General features: G+C 47.0%; 1 protein-coding gene across 1 annotated transcript in view; it reads left to right on the forward strand.

The window, feature by feature from the left end:
* Positions 1-24,237, forward strand: part of LOC118215399 (fibrillin-1-like) — a 54,831-nt gene extending 30,594 nt beyond the window's left edge. Inside the window, exons 33-66 of the mRNA XM_035396147.1 lie at positions 5,186-5,308; positions 5,694-5,816; positions 6,103-6,228; positions 6,479-6,601; positions 7,022-7,144; positions 7,317-7,484; positions 7,670-7,738; positions 8,061-8,186; positions 8,697-8,819; positions 9,005-9,163; positions 10,026-10,097; positions 10,392-10,517; positions 10,733-10,855; positions 11,581-11,706; positions 12,296-12,412; positions 12,769-12,894; positions 13,515-13,634; positions 13,712-13,837; positions 14,533-14,685; positions 14,950-15,012; positions 15,242-15,367; positions 15,573-15,692; positions 15,899-16,021; positions 16,704-16,835; positions 17,359-17,484; positions 18,593-18,799; positions 19,102-19,227; positions 19,475-19,597; positions 19,723-19,839; positions 21,191-21,319; positions 21,675-21,794; positions 21,935-22,163; positions 22,587-22,764; positions 22,951-24,237. Coding sequence (XP_035252038.1) covers positions 5,186-5,308; positions 5,694-5,816; positions 6,103-6,228; positions 6,479-6,601; positions 7,022-7,144; positions 7,317-7,484; positions 7,670-7,738; positions 8,061-8,186; positions 8,697-8,819; positions 9,005-9,163; positions 10,026-10,097; positions 10,392-10,517; positions 10,733-10,855; positions 11,581-11,706; positions 12,296-12,412; positions 12,769-12,894; positions 13,515-13,634; positions 13,712-13,837; positions 14,533-14,685; positions 14,950-15,012; positions 15,242-15,367; positions 15,573-15,692; positions 15,899-16,021; positions 16,704-16,835; positions 17,359-17,484; positions 18,593-18,799; positions 19,102-19,227; positions 19,475-19,597; positions 19,723-19,839; positions 21,191-21,319; positions 21,675-21,794; positions 21,935-22,163; positions 22,587-22,764; positions 22,951-23,331 — 4,652 coding nt within the window. The 3' untranslated portion in view covers positions 23,332-24,237. The remainder of the gene's footprint in view (positions 1-5,185; positions 5,309-5,693; positions 5,817-6,102; positions 6,229-6,478; positions 6,602-7,021; positions 7,145-7,316; positions 7,485-7,669; positions 7,739-8,060; positions 8,187-8,696; positions 8,820-9,004; positions 9,164-10,025; positions 10,098-10,391; positions 10,518-10,732; positions 10,856-11,580; positions 11,707-12,295; positions 12,413-12,768; positions 12,895-13,514; positions 13,635-13,711; positions 13,838-14,532; positions 14,686-14,949; positions 15,013-15,241; positions 15,368-15,572; positions 15,693-15,898; positions 16,022-16,703; positions 16,836-17,358; positions 17,485-18,592; positions 18,800-19,101; positions 19,228-19,474; positions 19,598-19,722; positions 19,840-21,190; positions 21,320-21,674; positions 21,795-21,934; positions 22,164-22,586; positions 22,765-22,950) is intronic.
* Positions 24,238-24,462: the final 225 nt, after the last annotated feature.

The following is a 24,462-nucleotide window of genomic DNA, read 5'->3' on the forward strand; positions in this document are numbered from 1 at the left end:
CATCTGCACACCCAGGCACCTGTCTCTACTTCACCTGAGAGGGTATAGAGTTTGGCCCGTATTATTGTTGTTGTTGCTGTAATTATTATTATTATTATTATTATTATTATTTCTTTTGTTATTATAATCGTATTATGTACCATTCAACACACACTCTTACCCAAAATGTCTTACACCACTTATTTATTTATTTATTTATTTGGTGTACTGTACATGCAATCCATTTATACAGCTCAACATTTCACTGATGCAGTTTGGGTTTAAGTACTATGCTCAAGGGTTCAGTGGCAGTGACCCAGCTGGGAATCAATCTTGCAGCCTCTAACCTAAGTGCCCTGTGCCGCAGCTCTCATACTGCGCTGCTTGGCTGAAGCCTGCGGTTTTGCGGTCACGCCCGCGAGCCGGGGCTCTTTACTGGAGCTGCTTCAGAGGAATCCCCAGCTGTGCAAATGGACGGTGTTTAAAATGTGGGCCGTATAAGTCCAGAGTAAAGGGCGCCTGCAGAGCGGGCTAGCAGCGCGGCGTAATGCGTCTGCTGGCTCCGTGCCCCGGCCCGATGTGACGGAGGATCGGATGCACGCTGCGGGAGCGTGGTCCGCACCCTGCGGGGGGACCCCGTTAAACTGCGGGAGCAGCCCGGGGGAAGGGGGGCGGGGTCTCCTGCTGGGAACTTCCTCGCCAAGATGAGCCGTGCTAGTCTGGTCTGGTTTGGATCCTGAGAGTATGTGCTGAAGATGTATTGGGTAAAAGAAAGGCGTTGGCACTGCTTGAGAATTATTTATGCATCTTTCTTTAATATTGTTGGACGCGCAGCTGGGGGAGTGAGTGATGAGGCCGGCTAAGCGGCATGTGTGTCTGGGCGCCATTAACGTTCAGACTGCATTTCTCGGCTGCCATGTCATCGGCTATTGTTTGCGGTTCCATAAACAAAATTAAAAGTCGAAAGTGCTTTTGGAGAATCCCTGTCTCTGCTTCCATTAGCGCTCGTGCTCGCGTTCGCGTCCTGCCCCTGACAGATGGCGGCAGTCTTCCTCGTTTCCAGACTGCGCTGTGGGGAAATTTGGGCAGAAGGGTACATTTTGTTTCCACCGTCCTTTTGATGTGGTGGAATCTGAGGGTCAAGGAAGTGGAAACAACTTTATTGTTTCAAACTGTCACTTAAAGCTCATTTGTTTTTGTGTGTTTGTTTTATGAAAACCTCATGGATCTATCTTAATTCTCACCACTGCCTAATTATAGCCACTCTCCATTCTTTAACCACTAGCTTTTAAAAAAAATACTTTCCCTCAATTTTTTTGTAATGGCCAACCATATACAGCTGCACCCAGTACACTATGAGTGTAGACAGCCAGGCATGAACCAAGTGAGCCTCTTCTGAACCACATGATGTCACCAGCTGCTGCTCATCACTCTGCAAGCTGAGCTTGCACAGACATGAGTTGGAGGAAGACATTTCATACGTGCCTTTAGCAAGCAGACCAGTCCCCCAGTGGAGGGTGAGATATGGACCTTGGCAGTCTGAACCCTCCATATCCCTGGGCAACACTACTGCCAATTAGCCGTCAGCCTGCATTGCTACTGCCCGTAGTCAGAACAGGGCAGAAGCCAATCTTTCATCCAGATTTTTGGAATGAGTTTCTTATCCTCCAGAGCGAGTTCTGCCAGCCACCCTCTCTATTCACCCCACAGCCCAGCAGCCTGTTCTGTGGGCTCGGTAGGTTGGAGCCTCTGCCTTTTCTGCAGCTGCTCTGAATGCTCTTGTGTGATGAGACTGGGGGCACACATCCACACACTGTTATGATCCTGTAAGTGACTGCCCCTCTCCTCTGGGGACATGGGCAGTAACTCCCAGTGCCACGGGGCAGTGTTCTGTGACTGCATATGGTTCCATTCCATTTTCTGACTTAAAAAATATAAGGCGCATGTGTGTGTGTGTTTGCCTGTGGGTATGTATGTTTGTGTGTACACATGAATGCATGTGTATGTTTTGCATGTGTGTGTCTGTGTGTGTGCATTACGATGTTGCATTACTTGCTGTAGTTGTAGAACACCCAGACACTCAGGGCTGTTCTGTACTATGAGCTTGCATTTCTGTGTGATGAATGCACTGAGCGGCTCTTTCCAAAGACAGCTCTGGCCTCCTGTTCTGTGTGCGTTTCTCCCTCCAGCTGAAACTGCCGTTCTCTGAAGGGTAACAAGCTGTTGATTGAATTAGCCTGCTGTAATGATGCTCTTTGTAAAGCCACATGATGTGCAGAATCGGTATGTGGGCCATGTGAAATAGAAATCAGATTTATCTGTATTTATCCAAGATCCTCTAATCAATGGAGATGGTTCTGTGACAGTCCGTGACCTGCTGTTGATTGATTAGACCACGCGAGGATATTCTGTCCACAGTTTGCACAGTTGGACAGCAGTTATAATTGGCGGTTATAAAAGTGGACAGGATTTTTTATGTGACTGTGCTTGTTTGCCAATGCTATCCATTTGACTGCATAGTTGGGTCACAAACAGCCACTCGCACATAAAAAAATCCTGTCCAATATTGATGGAGAATGTTTATAGGAAAGCCCACACAGGCAGCGGTACTGAGGGCTCAGAAACACTTGGTGGTCCAGATAAAGCACTCTTCTTCAGTGCAGGGGTGTGTTACCCAGTGTGGAATGTAATCTTGGCCCAGCTGGAGCCCATTGGCTGGCAGGATCGCAGGGGACAGCCGATAGGCCTACTGAATACAGATAAAGGCGATGGAGTATTCCTTCAGAACTGTTTGGCACTGCTAGAACAATCAGCCGCGTAACCAACATTAATCTTAATATTTTTCTGATTAGAAAGGTCTCTGATATTTTTACTTGTTTGTCTTTTCTTAATTTTTTAAAAGAGGATGCAAATGAAAAAATAAGGATGAAAATACTGCACACACAGGAAGCAGCCGGCTCACGTTTCAGAAGCTACAATACAGGACTGAGTCCTCTATTTTTTCCATAGCTACGGTCTGCTTTTGTAGCTTATGTGCAAAGCTGACGTCATATTCTCAGGCCAAGAGCTAGTCCATATAACTTTCCTCTCTTCTGTAAGGTCTCCAGCTTCTTTTATTCCAGATCCTTCAGTCTTTATTTCAGTATTTATTTGAGTATAATTTCATTATTTCTTACATTATTTAACTGTTTTGTTGTGAAATTACTTGCAGAACACCTCCATCTCAAAAATTTCCATGTGATAATTTTGCGGATGTGGAACTTGAGGTGGTGGAGTTGGCTCCCAGTTTAACTGTGGCACTCCAATACTGGGAGTGGGCTTGCCACAGGCTAACTGACTTATGCATGCACCTAAAAAATTATTCAGAACTTTAGCTGGTGTCTGTCTACAGTATGTGTGCTATTTAAGAATAAAACGCTGTAATCTGCAAGCTGAAATATTAAAATGAAAGAATGTATTAATTTCAGAGAAACTGAAAACTAATGACCAATAAAAGTGCTCAGTTTTTGGAAAATTGTCCAATGAAAAGTATCCATTTTTCTCTCCTATACCTTCATGGACTAAATTCTTCCTTTAGACATGACTAACACAGCAGTGAGTGCCTTCCCTTTTGGAATAATATGGCCTTTTTATTGATTACTACAGATCGTGTGAACTTTGTGCTCTAGAGAGGTTTTTGCTGTTAGGAGTGGCCCTGTGTGGATCGGCCTTAAATCATTTCAGTGGATTGCACAGGTTTGTTCCACTCAGCAAGAGCCTCAGAAATCCGTCACAGGGCTTGTGTTTTTCTCCTTGACCTGACTGAGGCATTGGCCTCTCGATCTGACCCAAATCTGTCTTTGTTATTACCATTTCCGGCCCCCAGTCACAGTATCGTATGCAGTCACTGCTTAGATTTTATTCTTGTGCTTCTTTAAATTATATTTAATGTGTCTTTAAAAACTCTTAGCACACTAATACTTCCTTCCATGTTTTTTTCGACTTAAGGATTTTGTGGTGTTGTTTGTAATAACATGTATGTTGTATAATAATAATAATAATAATAATGAAAATAGGTAGTGCAAAAATCACCTGTTGATGAGTGACTTGTGGTCTTTATTACACCTTATTCCTCGTGGTTTTTCCTGTGAGGCTGCGATGCTATGCACCCTTTAGTGCGTGAGTGCCCTTGGATGCATTAACAGTGTGAGACATCCCCATTACAACAAATACTCATAGTAATGCTTCCCGTAAGTCATGTCTGCCGGGAGTCCAGTTGGATAATTTTGCAGAAATAGAAAGGTGTCCCTGTTCCCCCTCAGTTTACGTACGCTGCGTCCCCAGTGGCTGCGTTCATTTACATTTCCAGCTGCTGGGGGTTCCACTCTGACCTTCTGAGCGTGCAAATTCACGAACTGTTCCTTGGAAACAGGCCCTGTTGTTAGCAGAGAGAGGGCAATGGCCGCTTCGTTTGCATGCCATTCCACCGAAAGGACTGTGTCTCATTAGCGCTCATTAGCTGCCTGGGCTAGCCAACGCCAGACTCCTGCAGAGCCGCCAGGAATGCACACAACATCCAGACAAACAGACTCTGGCCTCATGATGCTGAGATAAAGAATGTTTTCAACTGGCTCTTTATTTGGGACATTTTTTCCCTCTCTCAAAGGACTCTCACGTGTTCACGGGAAAAGGAAAATACAAAACAAAGAACACACAGAGATTAATTATGGTTTGAGCCAATGAGCTTTGATGCCGTGAGGTTCCAGGACTCAAGGTGAAAGGTGACTACACACCTGTGTGTGGTCAGATCTGCACTGGTTTGAGTTCTGATAGACTGTCCTGTGGCCTTAGCTTCTACTGTTTAGAAGCTCCCCAGATCCACCCCCCAACCAACAAAATAAAACCCCAAAGTTGAAAGTGTGTTTGTTTGGTTGGACACCAAATGAGAAGAATTATGTCTTGGAAGTGACTTTTTTTTTTTAAACCAGTGCATGGTGTTCTGTTCTTATGTAAACTTTGATCATCTCAGTGGTTGTGATAGAAAAATGGCAGTGGAGCTTTTCATTGGGCCAGACTTAAATGAGCACAAATTTTGAATGTTTTAAAATGAAATTCCCCTCTGACTCATGTCCTTCCCCTCTCAGACTTGTCTTTTGGCTTAGCGTGTGTTTCCCAGGGTGGTGCCTGGCTCTGATTCTGATTTTGTGTGGATGTAATTGTTCCCCAGACATAAACGAGTGTGAGATCGGGGCTCATAACTGCCACAGGCACTCCTCCTGCACGAACACAGCTGGCAGCTTTAAGTGCAGCTGTGGAGTGGGCTGGATTGGAGATGGGATCAAGTGTACAGGTGAGCCCCCCCTTCCTAAAAGTGTAGGTGACATGCCTGTCCCTGCCCCTCCCCTTTCAATCATATGTCAGTTTGGTGAATGTGCTTGCACAAAATATGAATCAAAGGCCTCTAGATTTTTAATGTGTGAACATGACATGCCGTGTGTGTGCGTGTGTGTGTGTGTGTGTGTGCATGCATGTGTGTGCCTATGTGCGTTCACATGCGTGTGCGTGCCTGTGTGTGTTCACATGCGTGTCCGTATGTGTGTGTGTGTGGGTGCATGTGCGTATGCATATGTGTTGATTTGGGTGTGTGGTTGCATGCATGTGTGCATGTGTGTATGTGCGCGCGTGGGGGTTTGTGTGTGTGTGTGTGTGTGTGTGTGTGTGCGGATTTGTTTCAGACCTGGATGAGTGCTCCAACGGCACCCACATGTGCAACCACAACGCGGACTGCAAGAACACCATGGGCTCGTACCGCTGCGTGTGCAGGGAGGGGTTCAGTGGAGATGGCTTCTTCTGCAGCGGTTAGATCCTCCTACACCACCAACACTGACAATCCCATTCACACATTCTGCCTGAATATCCACACACACACACACACACACACACACACACACACGTGCATGCATATGCCGGCACACAACTGAATACGTACACGTAAACATACGCGCACATACATCTCATACATGCTCTTACCGAGGGAAAATTGTTTCCCCGACTTGTTATGGTAAATTCACCCGAGACGCCGATCTGTTTCAGCACAGTGGCGTGCTGCGGTTGTTAAAGATGTGGCGTTTCCTCTGTCTGCAGACAGTGACGAGTGTGCGGAGAATGTGAACCTGTGTGAGAGCGGCCACTGCCTGAACGTGCCCGGGGGCTACCGCTGCGAATGTGACATGGGCTTCATCCCCACCGCCGACGGCAAGGCCTGCGACGGTGAGGGGTCCTGCCGCCGACACCGCCGTCTCCGCCGGGCTGGCTCACGCACATCACGCCTCAGGAACATCTTTGCAGGAAAAGGCATCGTCAGACTCTGTTACCCATGGCAACAGGGGAAGATCGTGCACTGAGCAGGCGCCGTGACATTGGTGTCTAGCTGTCAAACTGCTTCCATGGTTGATGAATCCCTCACAACTTGGTGGTCTTTTTCTTTCTTTTTTCCTCTCTCTGTCTCTCTGCTCCACAGACATAGACGAATGCACCTTTGCTGACATCTGTGTCAATGGCAGGTGCCAGAACATTCCAGGGCTCTTCAGGTGCGAGTGCTATGAAGGGTTTGAGCTGGACAGGAGCGGAGGAAACTGTACAGGTGAGAGTACACCTGCAAGGCCCCCCCCCCCTTCCCAATGCCTTGTCTGTGAGTACTTCAATAATGACACAACAGGCTTCCTCCAATCCTGACTACTTCACACTCTAGTGTCCCCTCTCTCGCCTCATGCGTCCCCCCACCCCGCCCCAGGGGGGTGACTCAGACCTCTCCATTCAGGCCTCCCCACCATGTTGTCATGGTGACTGAGTCAGCGCTCAGGGAGATGATGAATATTGGTGTGATTTTGCGCCTGAAGGCTTGCGGAAGGCTGCCCCCCTGGGGTCGGGGGGGGGGGGGGGTGACGGCTTCTCCGTCCCACTGGAGCCAGCCTGCGGTGCTGTTCCGCTGTTCAAGGCATGACGGCAGGCCGCATTCCCCTGCAGTGACAGAAAGGGCGGGTCCCACTTCCTTATTTTCCAGATACCAACGAGTGCGCTGACCCAACCATCTGCATTAGCGGCATATGCGTCAACACTCCTGGCAGCTACCTCTGCAACTGCCCCCCGGACTTTGAGCTGAACCCCACCCGAGTCGGCTGTGTGGGTGAGAGACCCCCTCAGTATCGTACAACCTGCATCATATTCTTCACCGAAGTGAATGTCTGTGTTTATTTAAGGTCACAGATATGCTGCATTGATTCCCCTAAATGCCCACACTCAAGCACTGATATGTTTAAATGCTGCTTTGCAAGCAAACATTCTGTAATGTTTTTCAGATACTAGATCAGGGAACTGCTACCTGGATGTGCGTTCTCGCGGGGATGCCTCTGAGAGCCTGGACTGTTCCAATGAAATCGGCGTGGGGGTGTCCAAGGCCTCGTGCTGCTGCTCCATGGGACAGGGTTGGGGAAACCCGTGTGAGGCCTGCCCCCACCTCAACTCCTGTGAGTCTGGCTGCCATGACACTGCCCAGCTCTGAAGTACCCCAGCACTGCAAATCCATATTCCTGGTCCTGGAAACAAACAGCCCATGTTTTGAAATTGCCTTGAATTTATTAAGGCTGCAAACTCGCAGATTTGTGGTAAACACACAAATTAATTGAGCATCACAAGATTGTTTCTTTTTCAGCTGCTTACAAGGTCCTGTGTCCCGGAGGAGAAGGGTTCAGACTCAACCCCATTACTGTCATTGTGGAAGGTGAGACCTAACTGAGTTTGGAACTGGTTTGATGTGATGTCATATGACGTGTGATTCACTAAAATGCACCATAATGTCATGTGCCATAATGTTTTGTGTGCACTTGTGTGCTGTGTGATGAGATGTGATGTGTGGTGTTGCGATGCAGTGTGACTTTATGTATGATGTGATGTTATATTATGGTGTTATTGTGATGCAGTGTTTTGTGTTGTTAGGTGATGTATTGTGGTGTGCTGCGGTCTATGACGTAATGGGATGTGGTTTGCTCTCAGCCAGGGCTCAGGGCTCAGGGTTCGGCACGGCCTCTTTTCCTCTCTTCCAGATATAAATGAATGTCAGGAGCTACCGGGCCTGTGCCAGGGCGGGAAGTGCATCAACACTTTCGGCAGCTTCTTCTGCGAGTGTCCTAAGGGCTACGCACTGAACGAGGAAACCCGCATCTGTGAGGGTACGGATCGGCCCTCCCCTCTCAGAGTCTGCTCACGGAATCCTGTGCCATTCAAAGCACATTTAATCCCTTATTAGTTTTTCCCTGATGATAGGAAATTGAGGGAAGGATGTTCGCATGCACTGTGCTGAAACATGATGGCTCCTTGGCCTGTGGTCATAGGCTTATCCCAGTAGATGCCTGATGGTCAGTCTGATTTCATGAGCCCATAAATAAGGAGAGTTTACATGTGTCAGTCCTGATCCTATGCGGAAAACGGCCGACCGCCAGTCCCCAGCCAACTGTGCTGTGGTCAGTCTGTCCCTGGGGTGGTTAAAAACAGTTTCAGCGAAACCACACAGTGCCGTTGGGGGAGATCATCTCTTACTGTTAATGGTATTTTAATTTGTTGGAGTGGAGTACAGGGGAATGGTTTTATGAGTTTGCTGCAGACTGGACAGCATATTTTTGGCTGTCGTTTGCAGTTTTTGCAACTTTCTCTGAATGCATTCCTGTTTCGCTGGTTTGCAGATGTGAATGAGTGCGAACGACCGGGAATCTGTGGACCGGGCCAGTGCTACAACACCATTGGAAACTACACCTGCATTTGCCCCGCGGACTACATGCAAGTCAATGGAGGAAATAACTGCTTGGGTAAGAAGCTGTGTGTGTATACATGTTGGTGTGTATACCTGTATGCTTGTGTATGCTCTGTGATTTATTTTATATTTTATTTTTAGATATTACAGGTTTTTTATGCAAAATACAAACTATATTTTCTGACCAGAGCCAAAAACAGCACTGAAGAGACCCATTTCTGTCCTCATCTTCCCCCTCAGACATGCGGAGGAGTCTGTGCTACAGAAACTTTTACTCTGACAACAGCACCTGCGATGGAGAGCTCGCCTACAACATGACCAAGAAGATGTGCTGCTGCTCCTACAACATCGGCCGGGCCTGGAACCATCCCTGCGAACAGTGTCCAATTCCCAGCACCAGTGAGTACTGATGCATGGCCCTGCCCACATACCAGGGGCCCGCTCCAAAAAACAGCGTAATGCACCCCCTTGCATTAGTGGGCACCGACAGGGTTAAGACTAGCTTTTTTGTTAAATAAATAAATGATTTAGGGGAGTGGCAACTCCAGAAACACAGGTGGCTACATCCTCCAAGAAAAATGAGGTAGTTACCATGGGGGAATCAGTTACTGGAGGTGCAGACAACATAATGTGGATAGATCCAGTGTTGAAACTAATGGAACAGATGCGTTGATTTCATAGCTAAGACTGAGAGCAAAATCTTTGTGTAGAACTGCATGAATACTCAATGGGTCCCTGATGCTGATGGGAGCGGGTTGTCAGAGGAGAATGCAGGATAGTGTCTGCATTATGTTGCTTTACTGTGTTGCACTAGAGTCCTACAGCATGAGTGTGGTCCTCTGGGACACTGGTACCATTGAAATACCTGCTGATTTAAACTGACATTTCGCTATTCATTTGCTTGTAAAATTTGAAATACCTGTGTTTACTCTGATCTAACTCAATGAGACAACACCAAAGACCAGTACATTGACAAAAGAAAGGTTGTACCCCATGTCTGAAAGAAAATAAATTAGCCAATATTTGTTGGGGGGGTGGGGGAGGGGGTGGCTGTATAGATGTTCATGTTTATATCAGCTAATCATCTAATCAAATGCGTTTAATATGAAAGCCTTTTCTCCACATTGAATTCACAAACATTCTGCTCTGTGTTAATAGCAAGATTTTTAGAGAAGGTGGCTGTTTTTTTGCCTGTTTTTATCACCAAATGATATTATATTCCTGTGTTGCCTCATCCTGGCCTGCCTGTCTCTCTCTCTAGATGAGTTTACCATCCTGTGTGGCAGTGAAAGAGTAGGATATTACATCGACATTTACACTGGACAGGTTATAGGTAAGCATTTGTCCACAAATTTCACCTTATTACATGTGCGTTTATTCATTTGACAAATGTTTTCTACTTACAAGGCCATTAACAACACAAATGGCACATGGCAAGGTTACTTTTTTTATGGTTACTACTATTAGTAGTGGTATTTGCTGTTTTAATAGTAATTGGTGCAGTTTTAGTAGTCACAGTGGGGTGCAGTTTGTTATAACACGTTATAACACGTAAACATTCACATGGAGTGACTAGACTCCTCAGTATGGGGGTTGGGGAGATAACTGCTGCCCTGTCACTCCCCAGACATCGATGAGTGCCGCGAGATCCCCGGCGTTTGCCAGAACGGCGTGTGCATCAACATGATAGGCAGCTTCCGCTGCGAGTGCCCCATGGGCTTCGTCTATGACGACAAGCTGCTTATCTGTGAAGGTGGGTCCTGGTGACGGCTGTGTCAACCACAGCCGGTCAGTAAAAGGTCTACGTGCGGTAGAGTATGCCATCAACTTGCCTGGCCTTCCTGCGAAGGGCTTTCTGAATGCTGTAATCAGAGAGGGGGATGCAAAATGGGTGTTTCCTGTGGGTGGGGTTGAATGACCTGTGTGTTGTGTGTGTTTTTACGCCAACGCCATCGGGCTCCACTGAAGACATTGACGAGTGCCAGAATGGCCCGGTGTGCCAGCGAAACGCCGTTTGTGTCAATCTGCCCGGGAGTCACCGCTGTGAATGCAAGCCCGGCTACCGCTTCGCCCCCAATGGCCAGTGTCTTGGTACGTTCCGCCCGTGGAGCTCAACTGCCTCCCCTGCTGGGCCTGCGGCTGTACCAAATGTAGGAGGGGATGGGGGGCATATAGAGTGAAGGATGAAGAGTGAAAGGAACACGGTCTGCTGCTGGTTGTGTGTGAAATGGCAGGGAAACACAATGTGAAATTTTTCAGAAATCCAGGAGGGATTTTTGTTGTTGTTGCATTTTGTTCAGAAAGAGACCAGTGTGTTTATGCTCACACTGGGATGATCATCCTCTCTAAATGACATCATATTATCTCAGGAGATACTTCAGCTTCTGATAGGGACTGGATAATCGCAGCTTATTACAGGGCGTATCGTCATCCTGCTGTTCTTCCTGCTTTTATGTGTCCAGAAAAAAATAATCCGCAGTGGGACCTGTACTAAAACAGCATCTGATAAGGCCAAGCCATGTGGAAAATATGTTCAGTTCATAATCCAGATTTTCAGTGGTTATCAGCATGGTCTAAATAATAGGGAGATTTAGGGGGCAGCTGACCTCAGGTTAGTATTCAAAGATTTATGTAAATTGCACAAAGAAATAAATGTGTTCGTAACTCATTCAGAGTGAAAGCTCCACTATTGCACTGAGGGGAGAATAGATAAATATGACTCAAGGCCTGGGAATTTGCAGCTGTTTAAAATAAAAAATAAAAAACAGGTGCACGTGTATACTGGTTAGGCTTATTGCATGCCTGTCTTCCTGCAGATCGGAATGAATGTTTGGAGATCCCGAACGTTTGCAACCCGGGGCAGTGTGTAGATACCGTGGGGAGCTACCGCTGCATCTGCCCCAATGGATACAAGCCGACGGCAGACTCCTCCATGTGCATCGGTGGGTCTCCACCTCAGTTCAGCAGCACCACATTCCCTTTCATTAGCCAGGTACTGCAGGTCACTGGAGATCTAGGTCTCATTTGCAGTGACACACAACAGGTACACGGCATACTTTATTTTGTACTAGCGTATGATCCCTCACGGTCCCTCCTAGACTCCTATAAGCTCTTGTTACATTTGATCTAATACTGGGAATGTTGCCCTCTAGCACACATAACAAGAGAAAATAAAACAAATTAAGATATCACAGCATTTAACATTCCGCCAGAGCTACTCATCCAGTTTCCTATGTATACTGGTGTATAGGGTATCGTTATCTGTAATTTGGTTTCTTCAAGGGTTGTGGCACCTCCAGCACACTAATCTTTAAGTCTGTGTGCTTGAAGATAACTCTAAAGCATTATGTGGATCTATGCAATGACAAAGAGCTCTGCTATATACTGGTGATGATATCAATACTGGTGATCCTTCTCATTCAGTGATCCTAGTTATTCAGGTGACTCTAGTTTTACTGGTGATCGTAGTGTTCAAGGTTGCACTGGTGATTGGTTGATCCTGCATTGCTTGGCATGTTTCTACGGTTACAGATGCGGATGAGTGTGAGAGGCAGCCGTGTGGGAATGGGACCTGTAAGAACACCGTGGGCTCGTACAGCTGTCTCTGTTACCCGGGTTTCCAGCTCTCCCACAACAACGACTGTATCGGTGAGCCACACAAACACAGACACCACCTTCTCCTAATGTTTCCTCTGGGGATGGGTAATGAAACCCAGAACCACGGTGGCAACCATTCCCATAAGGCTGGTACTTACCAGAACAAATCGCAGCGCACCTTCATTAGCTAACGTTACACTCACTCTATCAACTCAGTTACAGCAGGTACTGTTAGTAAGCTAGCTAACGTTACACTCTGTTGCCGTTTGTGCTTATTGTAGTCTGTTTCAGACGGGTGAGGCAGGGACGCCCATGTTGCTCTGTGTGTGATTATTGTAGTCTGTTTCAGACGGATGAGGCAAGGATGCCCATGTTGCTCTGTGTGTGATTCTGTTGGTCTGTTTCAGACCTGGATGAATGCAACACACTGAGAGGTCTGTGCAGGAATGGTGACTGCATCAACACGCTGGGGTCCTTCATCTGCTTTTGCCACGATGGGTTTGAGCTCTCGTCCGACGGGCGGACCTGCGTGGGTGAGCAGCCACCACCTCATCCTCCTCTTTCATACGTTCATTCTCACTTTTCTACTCGATCACTCTCTCTTTCAGAGCATTTATCTTAGTTGGGCAAGACTTCATTTTTTTGTCTGTAACTTATTATACCGGTACTGGGTGGGGTGTGTAAATGGCAAATGCATCAGGGAATTTATATGCATAAGCTTCAAACTATTTTCCTGCGAAAGAAGAAATTCTTTCCTAGATGTCTTGTGGTGTTAGGAATGCAGGCTTTCACTGTTTATTTACTTGTGTTGTTGAAAGGTTTATTATCCATTCGGCTATGAAAAGCATGACTCATTTCTGCATGTTTTTCAATTACATAAACTGCTTTAATGCGCTGCATCAACATGTTTTTGCTGGGCCCATATTTATACGGTTTTGTTTTGCCTTGCAAAACAATGTCTCTATGGTCAAATTTTGGCTTTGGAAAACCAACAACAAAACCTCTTTGGGCTGAATCATTGGGGAATTATTTTAAACAATCCTGTTTTTCAGCATGCGCGCACACACATGCACACACATGCACACACCATAAAGTTCTCCTTACACATGATTGGTTGAGGCTGGTCTATTTTGCTTTTGCATTTCCTGCGCAGATGTTAATGAGTGTCAGGTGAATCCTGGAACCTGTGGCCCTGGAAAATGTGACAACCTGGATGGCTCCTACAGGTGCATTTGCCCACCTGGGTTCTTCCTGGAAGATGAGACTTGTAAAGGTAATGACACCTGCTGCCCCCTCAGGCTGGGATAACTGATTCCAGATCACCTGATTGTCTGATTGTTTTGTCTGCAGATGTGGACGAGTGCAGACAGACGCCAGATTTGTGTACGTTTGGCACCTGCATCAACACGGAGGGCAGCTTCAAGTGCGTGTGTCCCCCAGGCTTCCAGCTCACCTCCACAGGGAGTAGGTGTAACGGTAAGCTGCCCCCAGCTCTGTAGCTCCACCGGAGGACTTCAGACTTCAGACTTCAGGGGGAATAGAACAGGTGGCTGGAACCACACGCTGTCCTGAATTAAACTGAGAAAATTACCATGTACCAAGTTGCTCATGCAGTACTGCACAGAAATATAGTGTAGTAAGATCATTTCACCACTAGGGGAGGAGGAAGGCAGATTGTTGACCCGTGGAGGGATAGGCTAGGCACTGATGGCAGAATGCCAATTTCTAGAATTAAAAAAATTGCTTTTGGAACAGACGGGAATTAAATCAATTGATAAATGACTCGCAGATGTCTTGCCAATTATACCCAACCGTTTATCACCTACTTAAAAAAAAAAACATAATAAAATCAAATTTAACTTATCCAAGGCTGCCAAAACCTTTGACATGCTCTGCATATAATCTTGCCTTGAGAAAGCAGGTGATGTGCAGCTATGGCCAGTGCATGTGTCCCAGGCTTGGTTCCTGGTACTGCACTCCCCTGGGGTTGTATTGGGGTCAGTTCAGTTTGGTGAAACTGAGTCTCCAGTTCAGCTTCTGCACACAGACTTCCTCCCCCTGCCCTGTAAAGCTCTTTGGAGCACCTTAAAAAGGATGAGTGTTACTATAAAAGAACTTTCTCAGCACCTTCACATACTCTTTCTTTATTACTTTCTTTCCTTCAATCCCAGATGTCCGGGTGAACTACTGCTTCTCCAAGTTTGAGACTGGAGTTTGCCAGTCCCCCCAGCCCATCAACACCACCAAGGCATTGTGCTGCTGCAGCGTAATGCCGGGACAAGGATGGGGCGACCCCTGCGAAATCTGCCCCACTGCGGAGGACGGTGAGTGTGGGGGGTAAAAACACTGCCGCTGGGACTCTCTCCTCCCTCTTCCAATGACTGTGTTTTCTCACCACACAAAGACTAATAAAAATAATAATAACAACAACGATAGTAATAATGATAATTATTATTATTGTTGTTATTGTTATTGTTATTGTTATTATCCATCCATTATCTAATCTTATTCCTAAAGTAAGGGTAAAGTACAGTAATGGGTCATGTTTGTAAAGGAGGTGGTTTTTGTGTTATTTTTTTTTCTCACAGAGGCTTACAGTTTGCTCTGCTCTGGGACCGGCCATTTCACCAGGCCAGACGGTGAAACTGTAGGTAAGGAGGCATTCCCACATAGATTTATTTACTGTTATAATTCCCTCTGAACAGGCTCACAGTGATGTTCTGTGTGACAGTCCAGATGCAAAGAGCACTACACCGAATAAAGATGATATTGATTGATTGATTGATTGATTCGTAGGTTGATTGGTTGGTTGGTTGGTTCCAGGCTGGCTGATTTAGCACATTTTCTCACAAATGCTGATGAATGTTCTGTGTGAGACAGATATAGACGAGTGTGCAGACAATCCTGGCATCTGCAGGAACGGGCAGTGCATTAACACGGACGGCTCCTTCCGCTGTGAGTGCTCCTTCGGATTCCGGCTCGACTTCACCGGGATCAACTGTGAAGGTGAGCCATGACTGGTCTAATGGGGACAGCATACACCAGTTTGAGAGGGGAGGGAGGGAGCGAGAAAGGTGGTGGGGGTGAAAGACAGGGGAGAAGGAAGTAGAGGGGGAGAGAGGCAGGGGGGAGGGAGTGACAAAGGGAGAGATAGGGGGAGGAGATGGGGAGAGAGAAAGAGATGGGCCATGATCCTTCACTGTTTCCATAGATACGAATGAGTGTGAGCTGGGCAACCCGTGTGGCAACGGGACATGCACCAATGTGGTCGGAGCGTTCGAGTGCACGTGTGACGAGGGCTACGAGCCTGGGCCGATGATGACCTGTGAAGGTACAACCCAAATTTAGGATTTTTACTTGTTTTTGTTTTTTTCCTTTTATGGGCATCAGTGCATTCTTGTGAACTTATCGATTATTGATTTTATTATGAACACTTATTGACACAAAATGAAAGTATCAAAGCAAATATTTCTGAATAGATTTGCTCTAAATTCTGGTGGCTGTCTAGTGCTGATGATCTGTTGCCGGTCTCTGCAGATGTGAATGAGTGTTCCCAGAATCCTTTGCTCTGTGCGTTTCGCTGTGTCAACACGGAGGGGTCCTATGAGTGTAAATGCCCCACTGGCTATGTCCTACGCGAGGACGGCAGAATGTGCAAAGGTGAGTCATTATGTGTCTTGACTATTTTGCTGTGATTGTGTGCTGTTCTGTCATGAGCACGCACACTGAGGCAAATTCCTAACAACTAAGCTGTATGGCAATAAAGTATTGAATCTTGAATCTTCCCTCGAGTCAGCCAATCAGAGAACTGCTGCTCTTTGTTGCATTTTTACTGAAGCCGAAACAGGAAGACACACACATACAAACACACACACACACACACACAGACACATACACACACCTGCATGATGACTTCAGAATTGAGAGGGTACTTTTATATATGAGACTGGTGCATGGCAAATAGGCAGTAAGTGCTGGCAGGTGGGGTCGCTCACTCTCAGGACTCCACCATAGTATTTACATTACTTTACATCTGTATACTGCGTATTATCTGGATGTTTAAACACTCATAAAGAACAGGGTTACGTTTCCCCCTGGGTGGCCTGTGGCTGTGATTTTATTGACTGGGTCGTTTATAGACCGTTACATGCTTTGGGCTCCCCCCCCCCCCCTTACACGTGCACACACACATGCACACACACACACCTATATGTGTATGTGTAAATGCATTGCCCTCTCCACAACACGTTTCTACCACTCATGCGCAAGCACACACATTCAGTACATGTTTATATTTTCATACAGACTCACATTCTTACACAAATGTGTGTGTATCTTGTAGACCAGGATGAGTGTGAGGAAGGTGTCCATGACTGTGAGTCCAAGGGAATGACCTGTAAGAATCTGATCGGCACGTACATGTGCATCTGCTCCCCGGGATATATCCCACAGCCCAGCAGAGAGCGGTGTATGGGTAAGGCCTTCTTTTTCTCATGTTAACCTGCAGTAATGTTCCATGTAATCTGTTGCAGTAATGCTGCTGTTATAGCCCAATGCCAGCCTCTCTGTTGGCCTGCTGAAAAAAGGTTTCCTGAAAGCATAATTGTTAGACACTGTTCTTCTGGTATATTTTATTACTTTTGTGCTTGTTGCCTCTGTGGTATGTTTTTTATTGTGTTTACCGAACAGCGCCTGGCATTATAAAGCACACTGCTACCCACAAAATGGCCACCAGGGCATGATAGTCAAAGTGTGGAATTCAGTCTTTAATTAAATTAAATCATTTTTTTCTTCACAAACACACTTTGGTCAGTTGAGCAATCACTAAAACGAACTCGCCAAAGTGAGTTTGCTAAGAAAACATCTGACACCAATGTCTGCTTATGAGTCTCAGTTAAGGGCACGTGCTGACTGAATACAGGCCGAAGCCTTTTGGTCGGCCTGTCTTCCGCCTGCGCATTGTTTGTGTGTCACATGCCTGTTGTGTTTCGGGCCAGATTTGAACGAATGCGCAGTCAAGCCGGGTATCTGTGTGAACGGTCGCTGTGAGAACACCGTCGGCAGCTACCGATGCAAGTGTAACGACGGCTTCAGTGCCAACCCCACTCAGACCGAATGCATCGGTAAATATCACGCCTTATTCCTGTGTGTGTGTGTGTGTGTGTGTGTGTGTGTGTGTGTGATAGAATGTGTGTTTGAATGTATGCATGTGTGTTAGTGCAGGCGAGACTGTGTGTGTGTGTGTGAGAGAGTGAGAGAGTGAGAGAGAGAGGGCGAGAGGGCGAGAGAGAGAGAGAGAGAGACTGTACACGGGTGCACACAGAGGTTCCCACAGATCCAGAGAGAAAGAGGGCTGCTTTTATCAGGTGCGGTTTCCTTCCCGTTGTGAGGACGCCATGGAAACAGTGCAAACCTCTCGTCTGTGGTGTCCTGAGGGGCACAGTCCCCTTTAAAGTCAAAGGTGAAAAACATTTGGCTGCTGCCATCAAAACTAAAGCTATCAGTGTACCTCCTTCTTGTCTGCATACTGTCTGGGTATTAAACATGACTCCTGTGAGAGGAACTCAGTAAATGAAGAGCATCCCCCCTCCGCCAGACACTTGTGTTACTGTCATAACAGTCAACATGTCATAACAGATAATCACTGTTATTCCAGCAGCATTTAGCCCAGATTTTCAGATCCTGTCTTCTTTCCTTTAGTAGCATTAATGCAGTCTTAAATTTTAGATGGATTCTGACCAGGGTCCTGCTCAGTACTGCCTTCATGAGGGGAGCAGACTTGTAGAAGGTGTGTTATGGGTAGGATGTAACCTTGGAAATCTTTCCCCTGACCTGCAGATAACAGAATGATTCTGCTTAACAGAGGTGCATTATGGGTATGGTGTGACCTCAGTGAACCCTTCCCCCCTGCAGATAACAGAGAAGGCTTCTGCCTCACAGAGGTGCATTATGGGTAGGGTGTGACCTCAGTGAACCCTCCTCCCCCCCTGCAGATAACAGAGAAGGCTTCTGCTTAACAGAGGTGCATTGTGGGTAGGGTGTGACCTCAGTGAACCCTCCTCCCCCCTGCAGATAACAGAGAAGGCGTCTGCTTCACAGAAGTGCATTATGGGTAGGGTGTGACTTCAGTGAACCCTCCTCCCCCCTGCAGATAACAGAGAAGGCGTCTGCTTCACAGAAGTGCATTATGGGTAGGGTGTGACTTCAGTGAACCCTCCTCCCCCCCTGCAGATAACAGAGAAGGCCTCTGCTTCATGGAAGTGCTCCAAACCCTGTGCCAGACGTCCTTTAGCAGCAGGAACAGTGTCACCAAGTCAGAGTGCTGCTGCGACGGCGGGCGGGGCTGGGGGCCCTCCTGTGAGCTCTGCCCCCTGCGTGGCACTACGGCCTACAAGAAGTTGTGCCCGATGGGCCCCGGCTACACCACTGACGGCAAAGGTAGCGCACCCCGACGGAGGCCTCACTCAGCAGAGGTTTCTGTGTGTTTATAGGGGAGGGTACACATGGGTGGAGATTAGTTGGAAAATGAGTTGGTTAAGTCTGTACTGATATCCCCTCAGACAGAGACCTGCCAATGTTAGGTGCACCCAGGTCACAGTAGTGGAAGCAGTGGCCCTTGGAGTGTGCAGTGATTGACTGCTGCGCCTGCCTCACTGCTTTGAGCACTCCGTGCTGTAGCTATGTGCTGAGGCGAGAATTCATGAAGGATGTTTTTCTTTTCTTTTCGTTCTGTCCTTCAGACATCAATGAGTGTCGTGTCATAGCCAACCTCTGCCGAAACGGCCAGTGTGTGAACTCTCTCGGCTCCTACAATTGCATCTGCAAGCCGGGGTACACCACAGACATCACCGGGTCCACATGTGTGGGTAAGGGATTTACCAAAATATAATAACCGATACCTGCCAAGATTCTTCTTATAATGTATATTTTTTAAACTTATTTTGGGTTTGGTCAGTGCTGAGGTTCAGGTTGGGCCTTATTTGTCCCACTAAGCTCATAACTTTGGGCATGCCTTCCATACCAGGTTCACGTTTTGTATGAGGTGTGATTTTATAGACCTGGTGAAGACCAGGTTCACCTTTTATAGACCTGGTTTTACTCTTGGTGTCCCAGATGTGGATGAATGTATCCAGGCTCCAAAGCCCTGCAACTTCATCTGTAAAAATACTGATGGGGGGTACCAGTGCTCCTGCCCCCGGGGTTACCTGCTGCAGGAGGACGGCAAGAGCTGCAAAGGTGAGACTGTGCAGGTACCGTCATCCACAGCAAAGCAATATACTGTTACACCCAAAACAAGGGCCTGTATTTTATTTAAAGCAGTGCTGTAATGCTCTGCTCTCTGTGCCTGTTCTCTCCTGCAGACGTGGACGAATGCGCAACCAAACAGCATAACTGCCAGTTCCTGTGTGTGAACACCATTGGCAGCTTCACCTGTAAATGCCCACCTGGGTTCACACAGCACCACACTACCTGCATAGGTACGATGCACACAGACACCCGCATGTGGGTGCACTCAAACCTACACACACACTATCCTACAAACACACACATTCACATTTCTTACAGCCACACACACCAGAGCTGGCCCAAGCCAATAAATTACATTGTTAAGCAAATGGGTGGGTTGTGGGGTCCGCATATGAAATCCTGCTTAGGGCCCCTCAAAGGCTAGGGCTGGCACTGAGACACACACGCACACTCACTCACCACACTCACTCACACACGCACACACATACACGGATACACACACACACACACACACACACAATGTACTGCAGTATACCTGAGAGCATAAGCCATGCCATGCTGAACTAATGGATGCATTTGTCTTTAATTGTTTTCCATTTAAAAAGTCTAAAAACTCCTTTGAAGTTTTTTTCATGGTCCGCAGAGTTGCCAGTTTAAATTTGATAAATTGAATGCTGAATTAAGCTAGACAGATTTGTAGCTACAAACAGTTACCTGTTGTGTAGCTTTGAGCCGCCTGCTTCCATGGATACGGTGAGAGCTGCCAATCGTGGCTACTGCTCCCATGAGCTCAGTGTTATGCCTGTGAAATGAGGTAAGCGTTACACAGAGGAAAGCCACTAACCAGCGAGAAATGACAGACTGGGTGTGTTCATCCTGCAGAGAGGATTTTAGTGAGCCTAACTACACTTGTGCCTGAACTTTGCCACACTACTGAACATTTCAGCCACGTCAGAGCAAAACATGGCAACCTAAAGAGGATCCCAGCCACATGCCAGTCCTGGCAGTGCAGGCTGTAGGTTTTAAGGGTTAACTGTAATTGGTAGTAGCCCTCTGGTCAGGTGAATTGCAGATGTCTGTCGTGCTGAACTTGCACACTTGTGACGTGAGGTCTGGCAGAGCTGCTGGGTTTGTCTGGCTGTTGTTCCCCCTTTCCTCCCTGATCTTAAGTGTAATGACATAAATGCAGCACACACAGGCTCCACAGAGGTTTACAGCCTACACCAGTGCTCCACAAACCTGGCCCTGGAGGGCAGCAGGGTCTGCTGGCTTTTATTTACACCCTATTATCAACAAGCAGTTTGTACCCAATAAACCAGGTGGGGTGGGATAACTGCATAATGGACTGTTTTAATGGCGCAATTAAGTGCTGAGAAGCTGTGGAAACCAACAGACCCCATGGCAAATTAGGACCAGGGTTGGGGAGTCATGGCTTGTTATTAATTCTCAAACAAAGGTTCAGTCCCCTAATTTCACCTATGCCATTTTTTGCTACCTCCCATATTTGTAGCTCAGTGGAGATTATTGCTTTGTACATTATTGTTGTACTCTTACTGTGTTCTCTTACCTCTCTCTGTGCAGATAATAATGAGTGCACCTCAGACCCGGGCATTTGCGGGTCTAACGGGGTCTGCCAGAACAGCCCAGGCAGTTTCAGCTGCGAGTGCCAGCGAGGCTTTTCCATGGATCCCAGCAGACACAGCTGCACAGGTCTGGCACCCAGGGGTGTCTTACTAATGCTTTGGCATGTAGGGGAGGGGTGGGGGGTATTTCTTGAAACATGGGCGGCAGACTCACCAAAATCACGTGACCACTGAAGACAGCTCGAGGCCCTGATGTCAAATCCCGATGCTGTGGTCTGCATATTTTTATTGTTTAACAAAGTGTTTAACTGAGAAAAAACTCTCTCGCTCTCCCCACTGTCAGTCATCTGTGTATTAGTGCAAATGTCCCATGGCATACTGCGGTTAAGAGCATGTGTGTGTGTTTGTGCTTGTGTTTGTGTGCGTGTGCCTGTGTGTTTCTGCGTGTTTGTGTGTGTGTGTATGTGTGTTCGGCCCAGCAGATACGGATGAGTGTGACGGTAACCATCAGTGCCAGCACGGCTGTCAGAACATGATTGGCGGCTACCGATGCAACTGCCCACAGGGCTACCTCCAGCATTACCAGTGGAACCAGTGCGTGGGTGAGCACCGCAGCGAATCCCACAATGCATTGCACAGCCTGCCGTACTGCCTGCCTGCGCACGGAGAAGTGAGTGGAGAACAGCGCCGGGCTGTCTGTTAATGTTACGATGGCGGCCACGCCCCTGTGTTTGCCGCGCAGATGAGAACGAGTGCCAGGGCAGCCAGGTGTGCGGCGATGCCGCCTGCCACAACACGCTGGGCAGCTTCCGCTGCATCTGCCCCGCTGGCTTCAACTTCCAGCAACACGGCGTCGGCTGCCAGGACGTCAACGAGTGCTCCTCCCAAAACCCCTGCAGCCACGGCTGCTCCAACACCAACGGGGGCTACCTGTGTGGCTGCCCCCCCGGGTTCTACAGGGCCGGGCACGGGTCAGCGCTTCCCTCCACACCTTATCAATATCCAGCACTACTGTCTGTGATAACCTCTGATTAGAGATGAGGCCAAATATTATAATCAGCAACAACAAATTGAATCTAGAACTCTTTATATTAAGTCACTCAAGAATGTACAGTATTATGTATTCATTCTCAGTAATATACATAAATGAGATCCTGCATGAATAACAGGTTAATTTACCAATATCCATTTTCCTGCCTCTAAGAGTGAAAGACGTCCTAGCTCTGATTCTGTCTGGAGTGTTATTTAGTTTTACTGCTTCAGACACAGCCTGAGAAAGGAAAGGAAACCGGTTGGATTTTTTTGATATTGTGAGCCATAAAATTATTAGTGTCAAATGTATTCAAATTCATAGCTCTAGTATTGACTCCTCCTGTGATGCGTTTGTGTTCCAGTCACTGTGTCTCAGGGTTAGGTTTGGGATCCCCAGAAGCTGAGCAGGGGGGTGCCGGGGATGATAACGCACTTTCCCCAGAAGCGTGCTACGAGTGCAAAATCAACGGCTATCCCAAGAAGGGCAGGAGCCGCCGCAGTACTAATGGAACCAACGAGGAGCCGCACGTACATTCTCAGGTACACAGGTTTTCAGCCGAGCTGCTAAAAGAGACAAATTAAACTGAGGTTTTTTTTCTTTTTTACGGTAGTCTTGTGTTACAATAGTTCTTATTTGAACATGCTCTCATCTGCTTTTTATTGGAAAGTCATATTTGATTTGGTTTTGGTCTTTACTGGGATATTGTATTTGTTTGTGATTCGCAGAATGAACCGGAGACCATCAGCTTGGCGAGCGTCGACATTGATGACACCCTGCTGTTAAGTTTCAACATCAGTGACCTGAACCACAAACAGCACCTGCTGGAGTTCATCCCAGCTCTCTCCGCTCTCACCGACCACGTCTTGTACGTCTTAGAACATGGGAACGACGAGGGCCTCTTCAAAATCAACCAGAGGGACGGAATCAGCTACCTCCACCTGACCAAGAAGAAAGTGCGTCCCGGAGCGTATTATTTACAGATCGGCAGTGTGCCTCTGTACAGGAAGGAGGAGCTAGCTCGACTGGAGGAGGAGAACACCAAAGACTACCTCACAGGACAGCTGGGAGACGCACTGAAAATGAAAGTGCAGATCGTCCTCCATTAACTCTTCATGAGAGGATGAAATTAAAAGGCTTGTATCCAAAGAGATATGGGTGAAGAGAGGGACGGGCAGTGTCTGTGGGGGGAGGGGAGGGGGGGGGGGGTCTCTTATTCTAGTCTGTCTCTGCTATTCAGCAAGGCCGGTGGGTCTCAGTCAGAAGTAAGTGTGCAACTGGAGGGGGGTGGGGGATAAAATTTCCTAAACCATCCGCTCTCAGGCCTTATGTGAAAGGCTGTAGCAGTGTGAAAAATCTTGATGCGTAGCCTGGATGACATGGTAGCATTGATCCTGAGTTTTCACCGCCTGACACAAGCTGAAGTCTGTTTGGACATTAAGGAATTTTTTCTGAACAACTTTGTTCTCCATCTTTCAAACTTAAATACATCTGCTTTTTTATCATACAGTATTAATTGGTGCTAGCAACAACTTACTTGTTTTTTTGTTAATCCAGTACTGATATATTTACAAAATACAGTGGCCAAAACAGCAACCTCTCATGAAGAATTCAAGTTATCACTGCAACCAAACAAATTTAGCTCAACGACCTCTCCATGCTGTTTCCTCTGTACTACGTGCGATTTTGTGTGTTTATACTGTAATCATGCCACTTTTTTAAATAATGGAAGCATTTTTTTAATAAGATGAAAACAAACCCTACATGAAAGGGTTTTTGTAATGGTGCTTATAATGATAAAATTCTTCTGTGTAGTTGCGTATGTCGTTCTGATGTCTGTGACAGTAACCATGTCCTGGAGTCGCGCACTCACATGGTTGCAGTCAATGCCATCGTCCAGGGTGAGAGGCATGAAACTATCACTCGTTTCCAGTGTCTCCTCACACCAGTGAGGGGGCTTAAGTAACAGTAATTTCACAATAAAAACAGGTTCTCGGTGTAAAGGAGCTCCGTCATGCTGATGTGGTTGAGTTTGATCTCTTTGTCCTGTCTACATGGGTGCTGTCCATCTGAGATGCTCCAACACCTTCTCCACGAAGGATCTCGATTCCTGTACCCATGAACCTTTTACAATGTCTCTGATAACAAGAATGTATGATGGGCCTTATAGCGAGGGGTTGTCATTATGCCCTCAGTATGGATAGCGTCAGCTCCTACAACATGACCCGGGAAGCTGTGCA

This window comes from Anguilla anguilla, chromosome 16 (genome assembly GCF_013347855.1).
Source record: "Anguilla anguilla isolate fAngAng1 chromosome 16, fAngAng1.pri, whole genome shotgun sequence".
Taxonomy (NCBI): domain Eukaryota; kingdom Metazoa; phylum Chordata; class Actinopteri; order Anguilliformes; family Anguillidae; genus Anguilla; species Anguilla anguilla.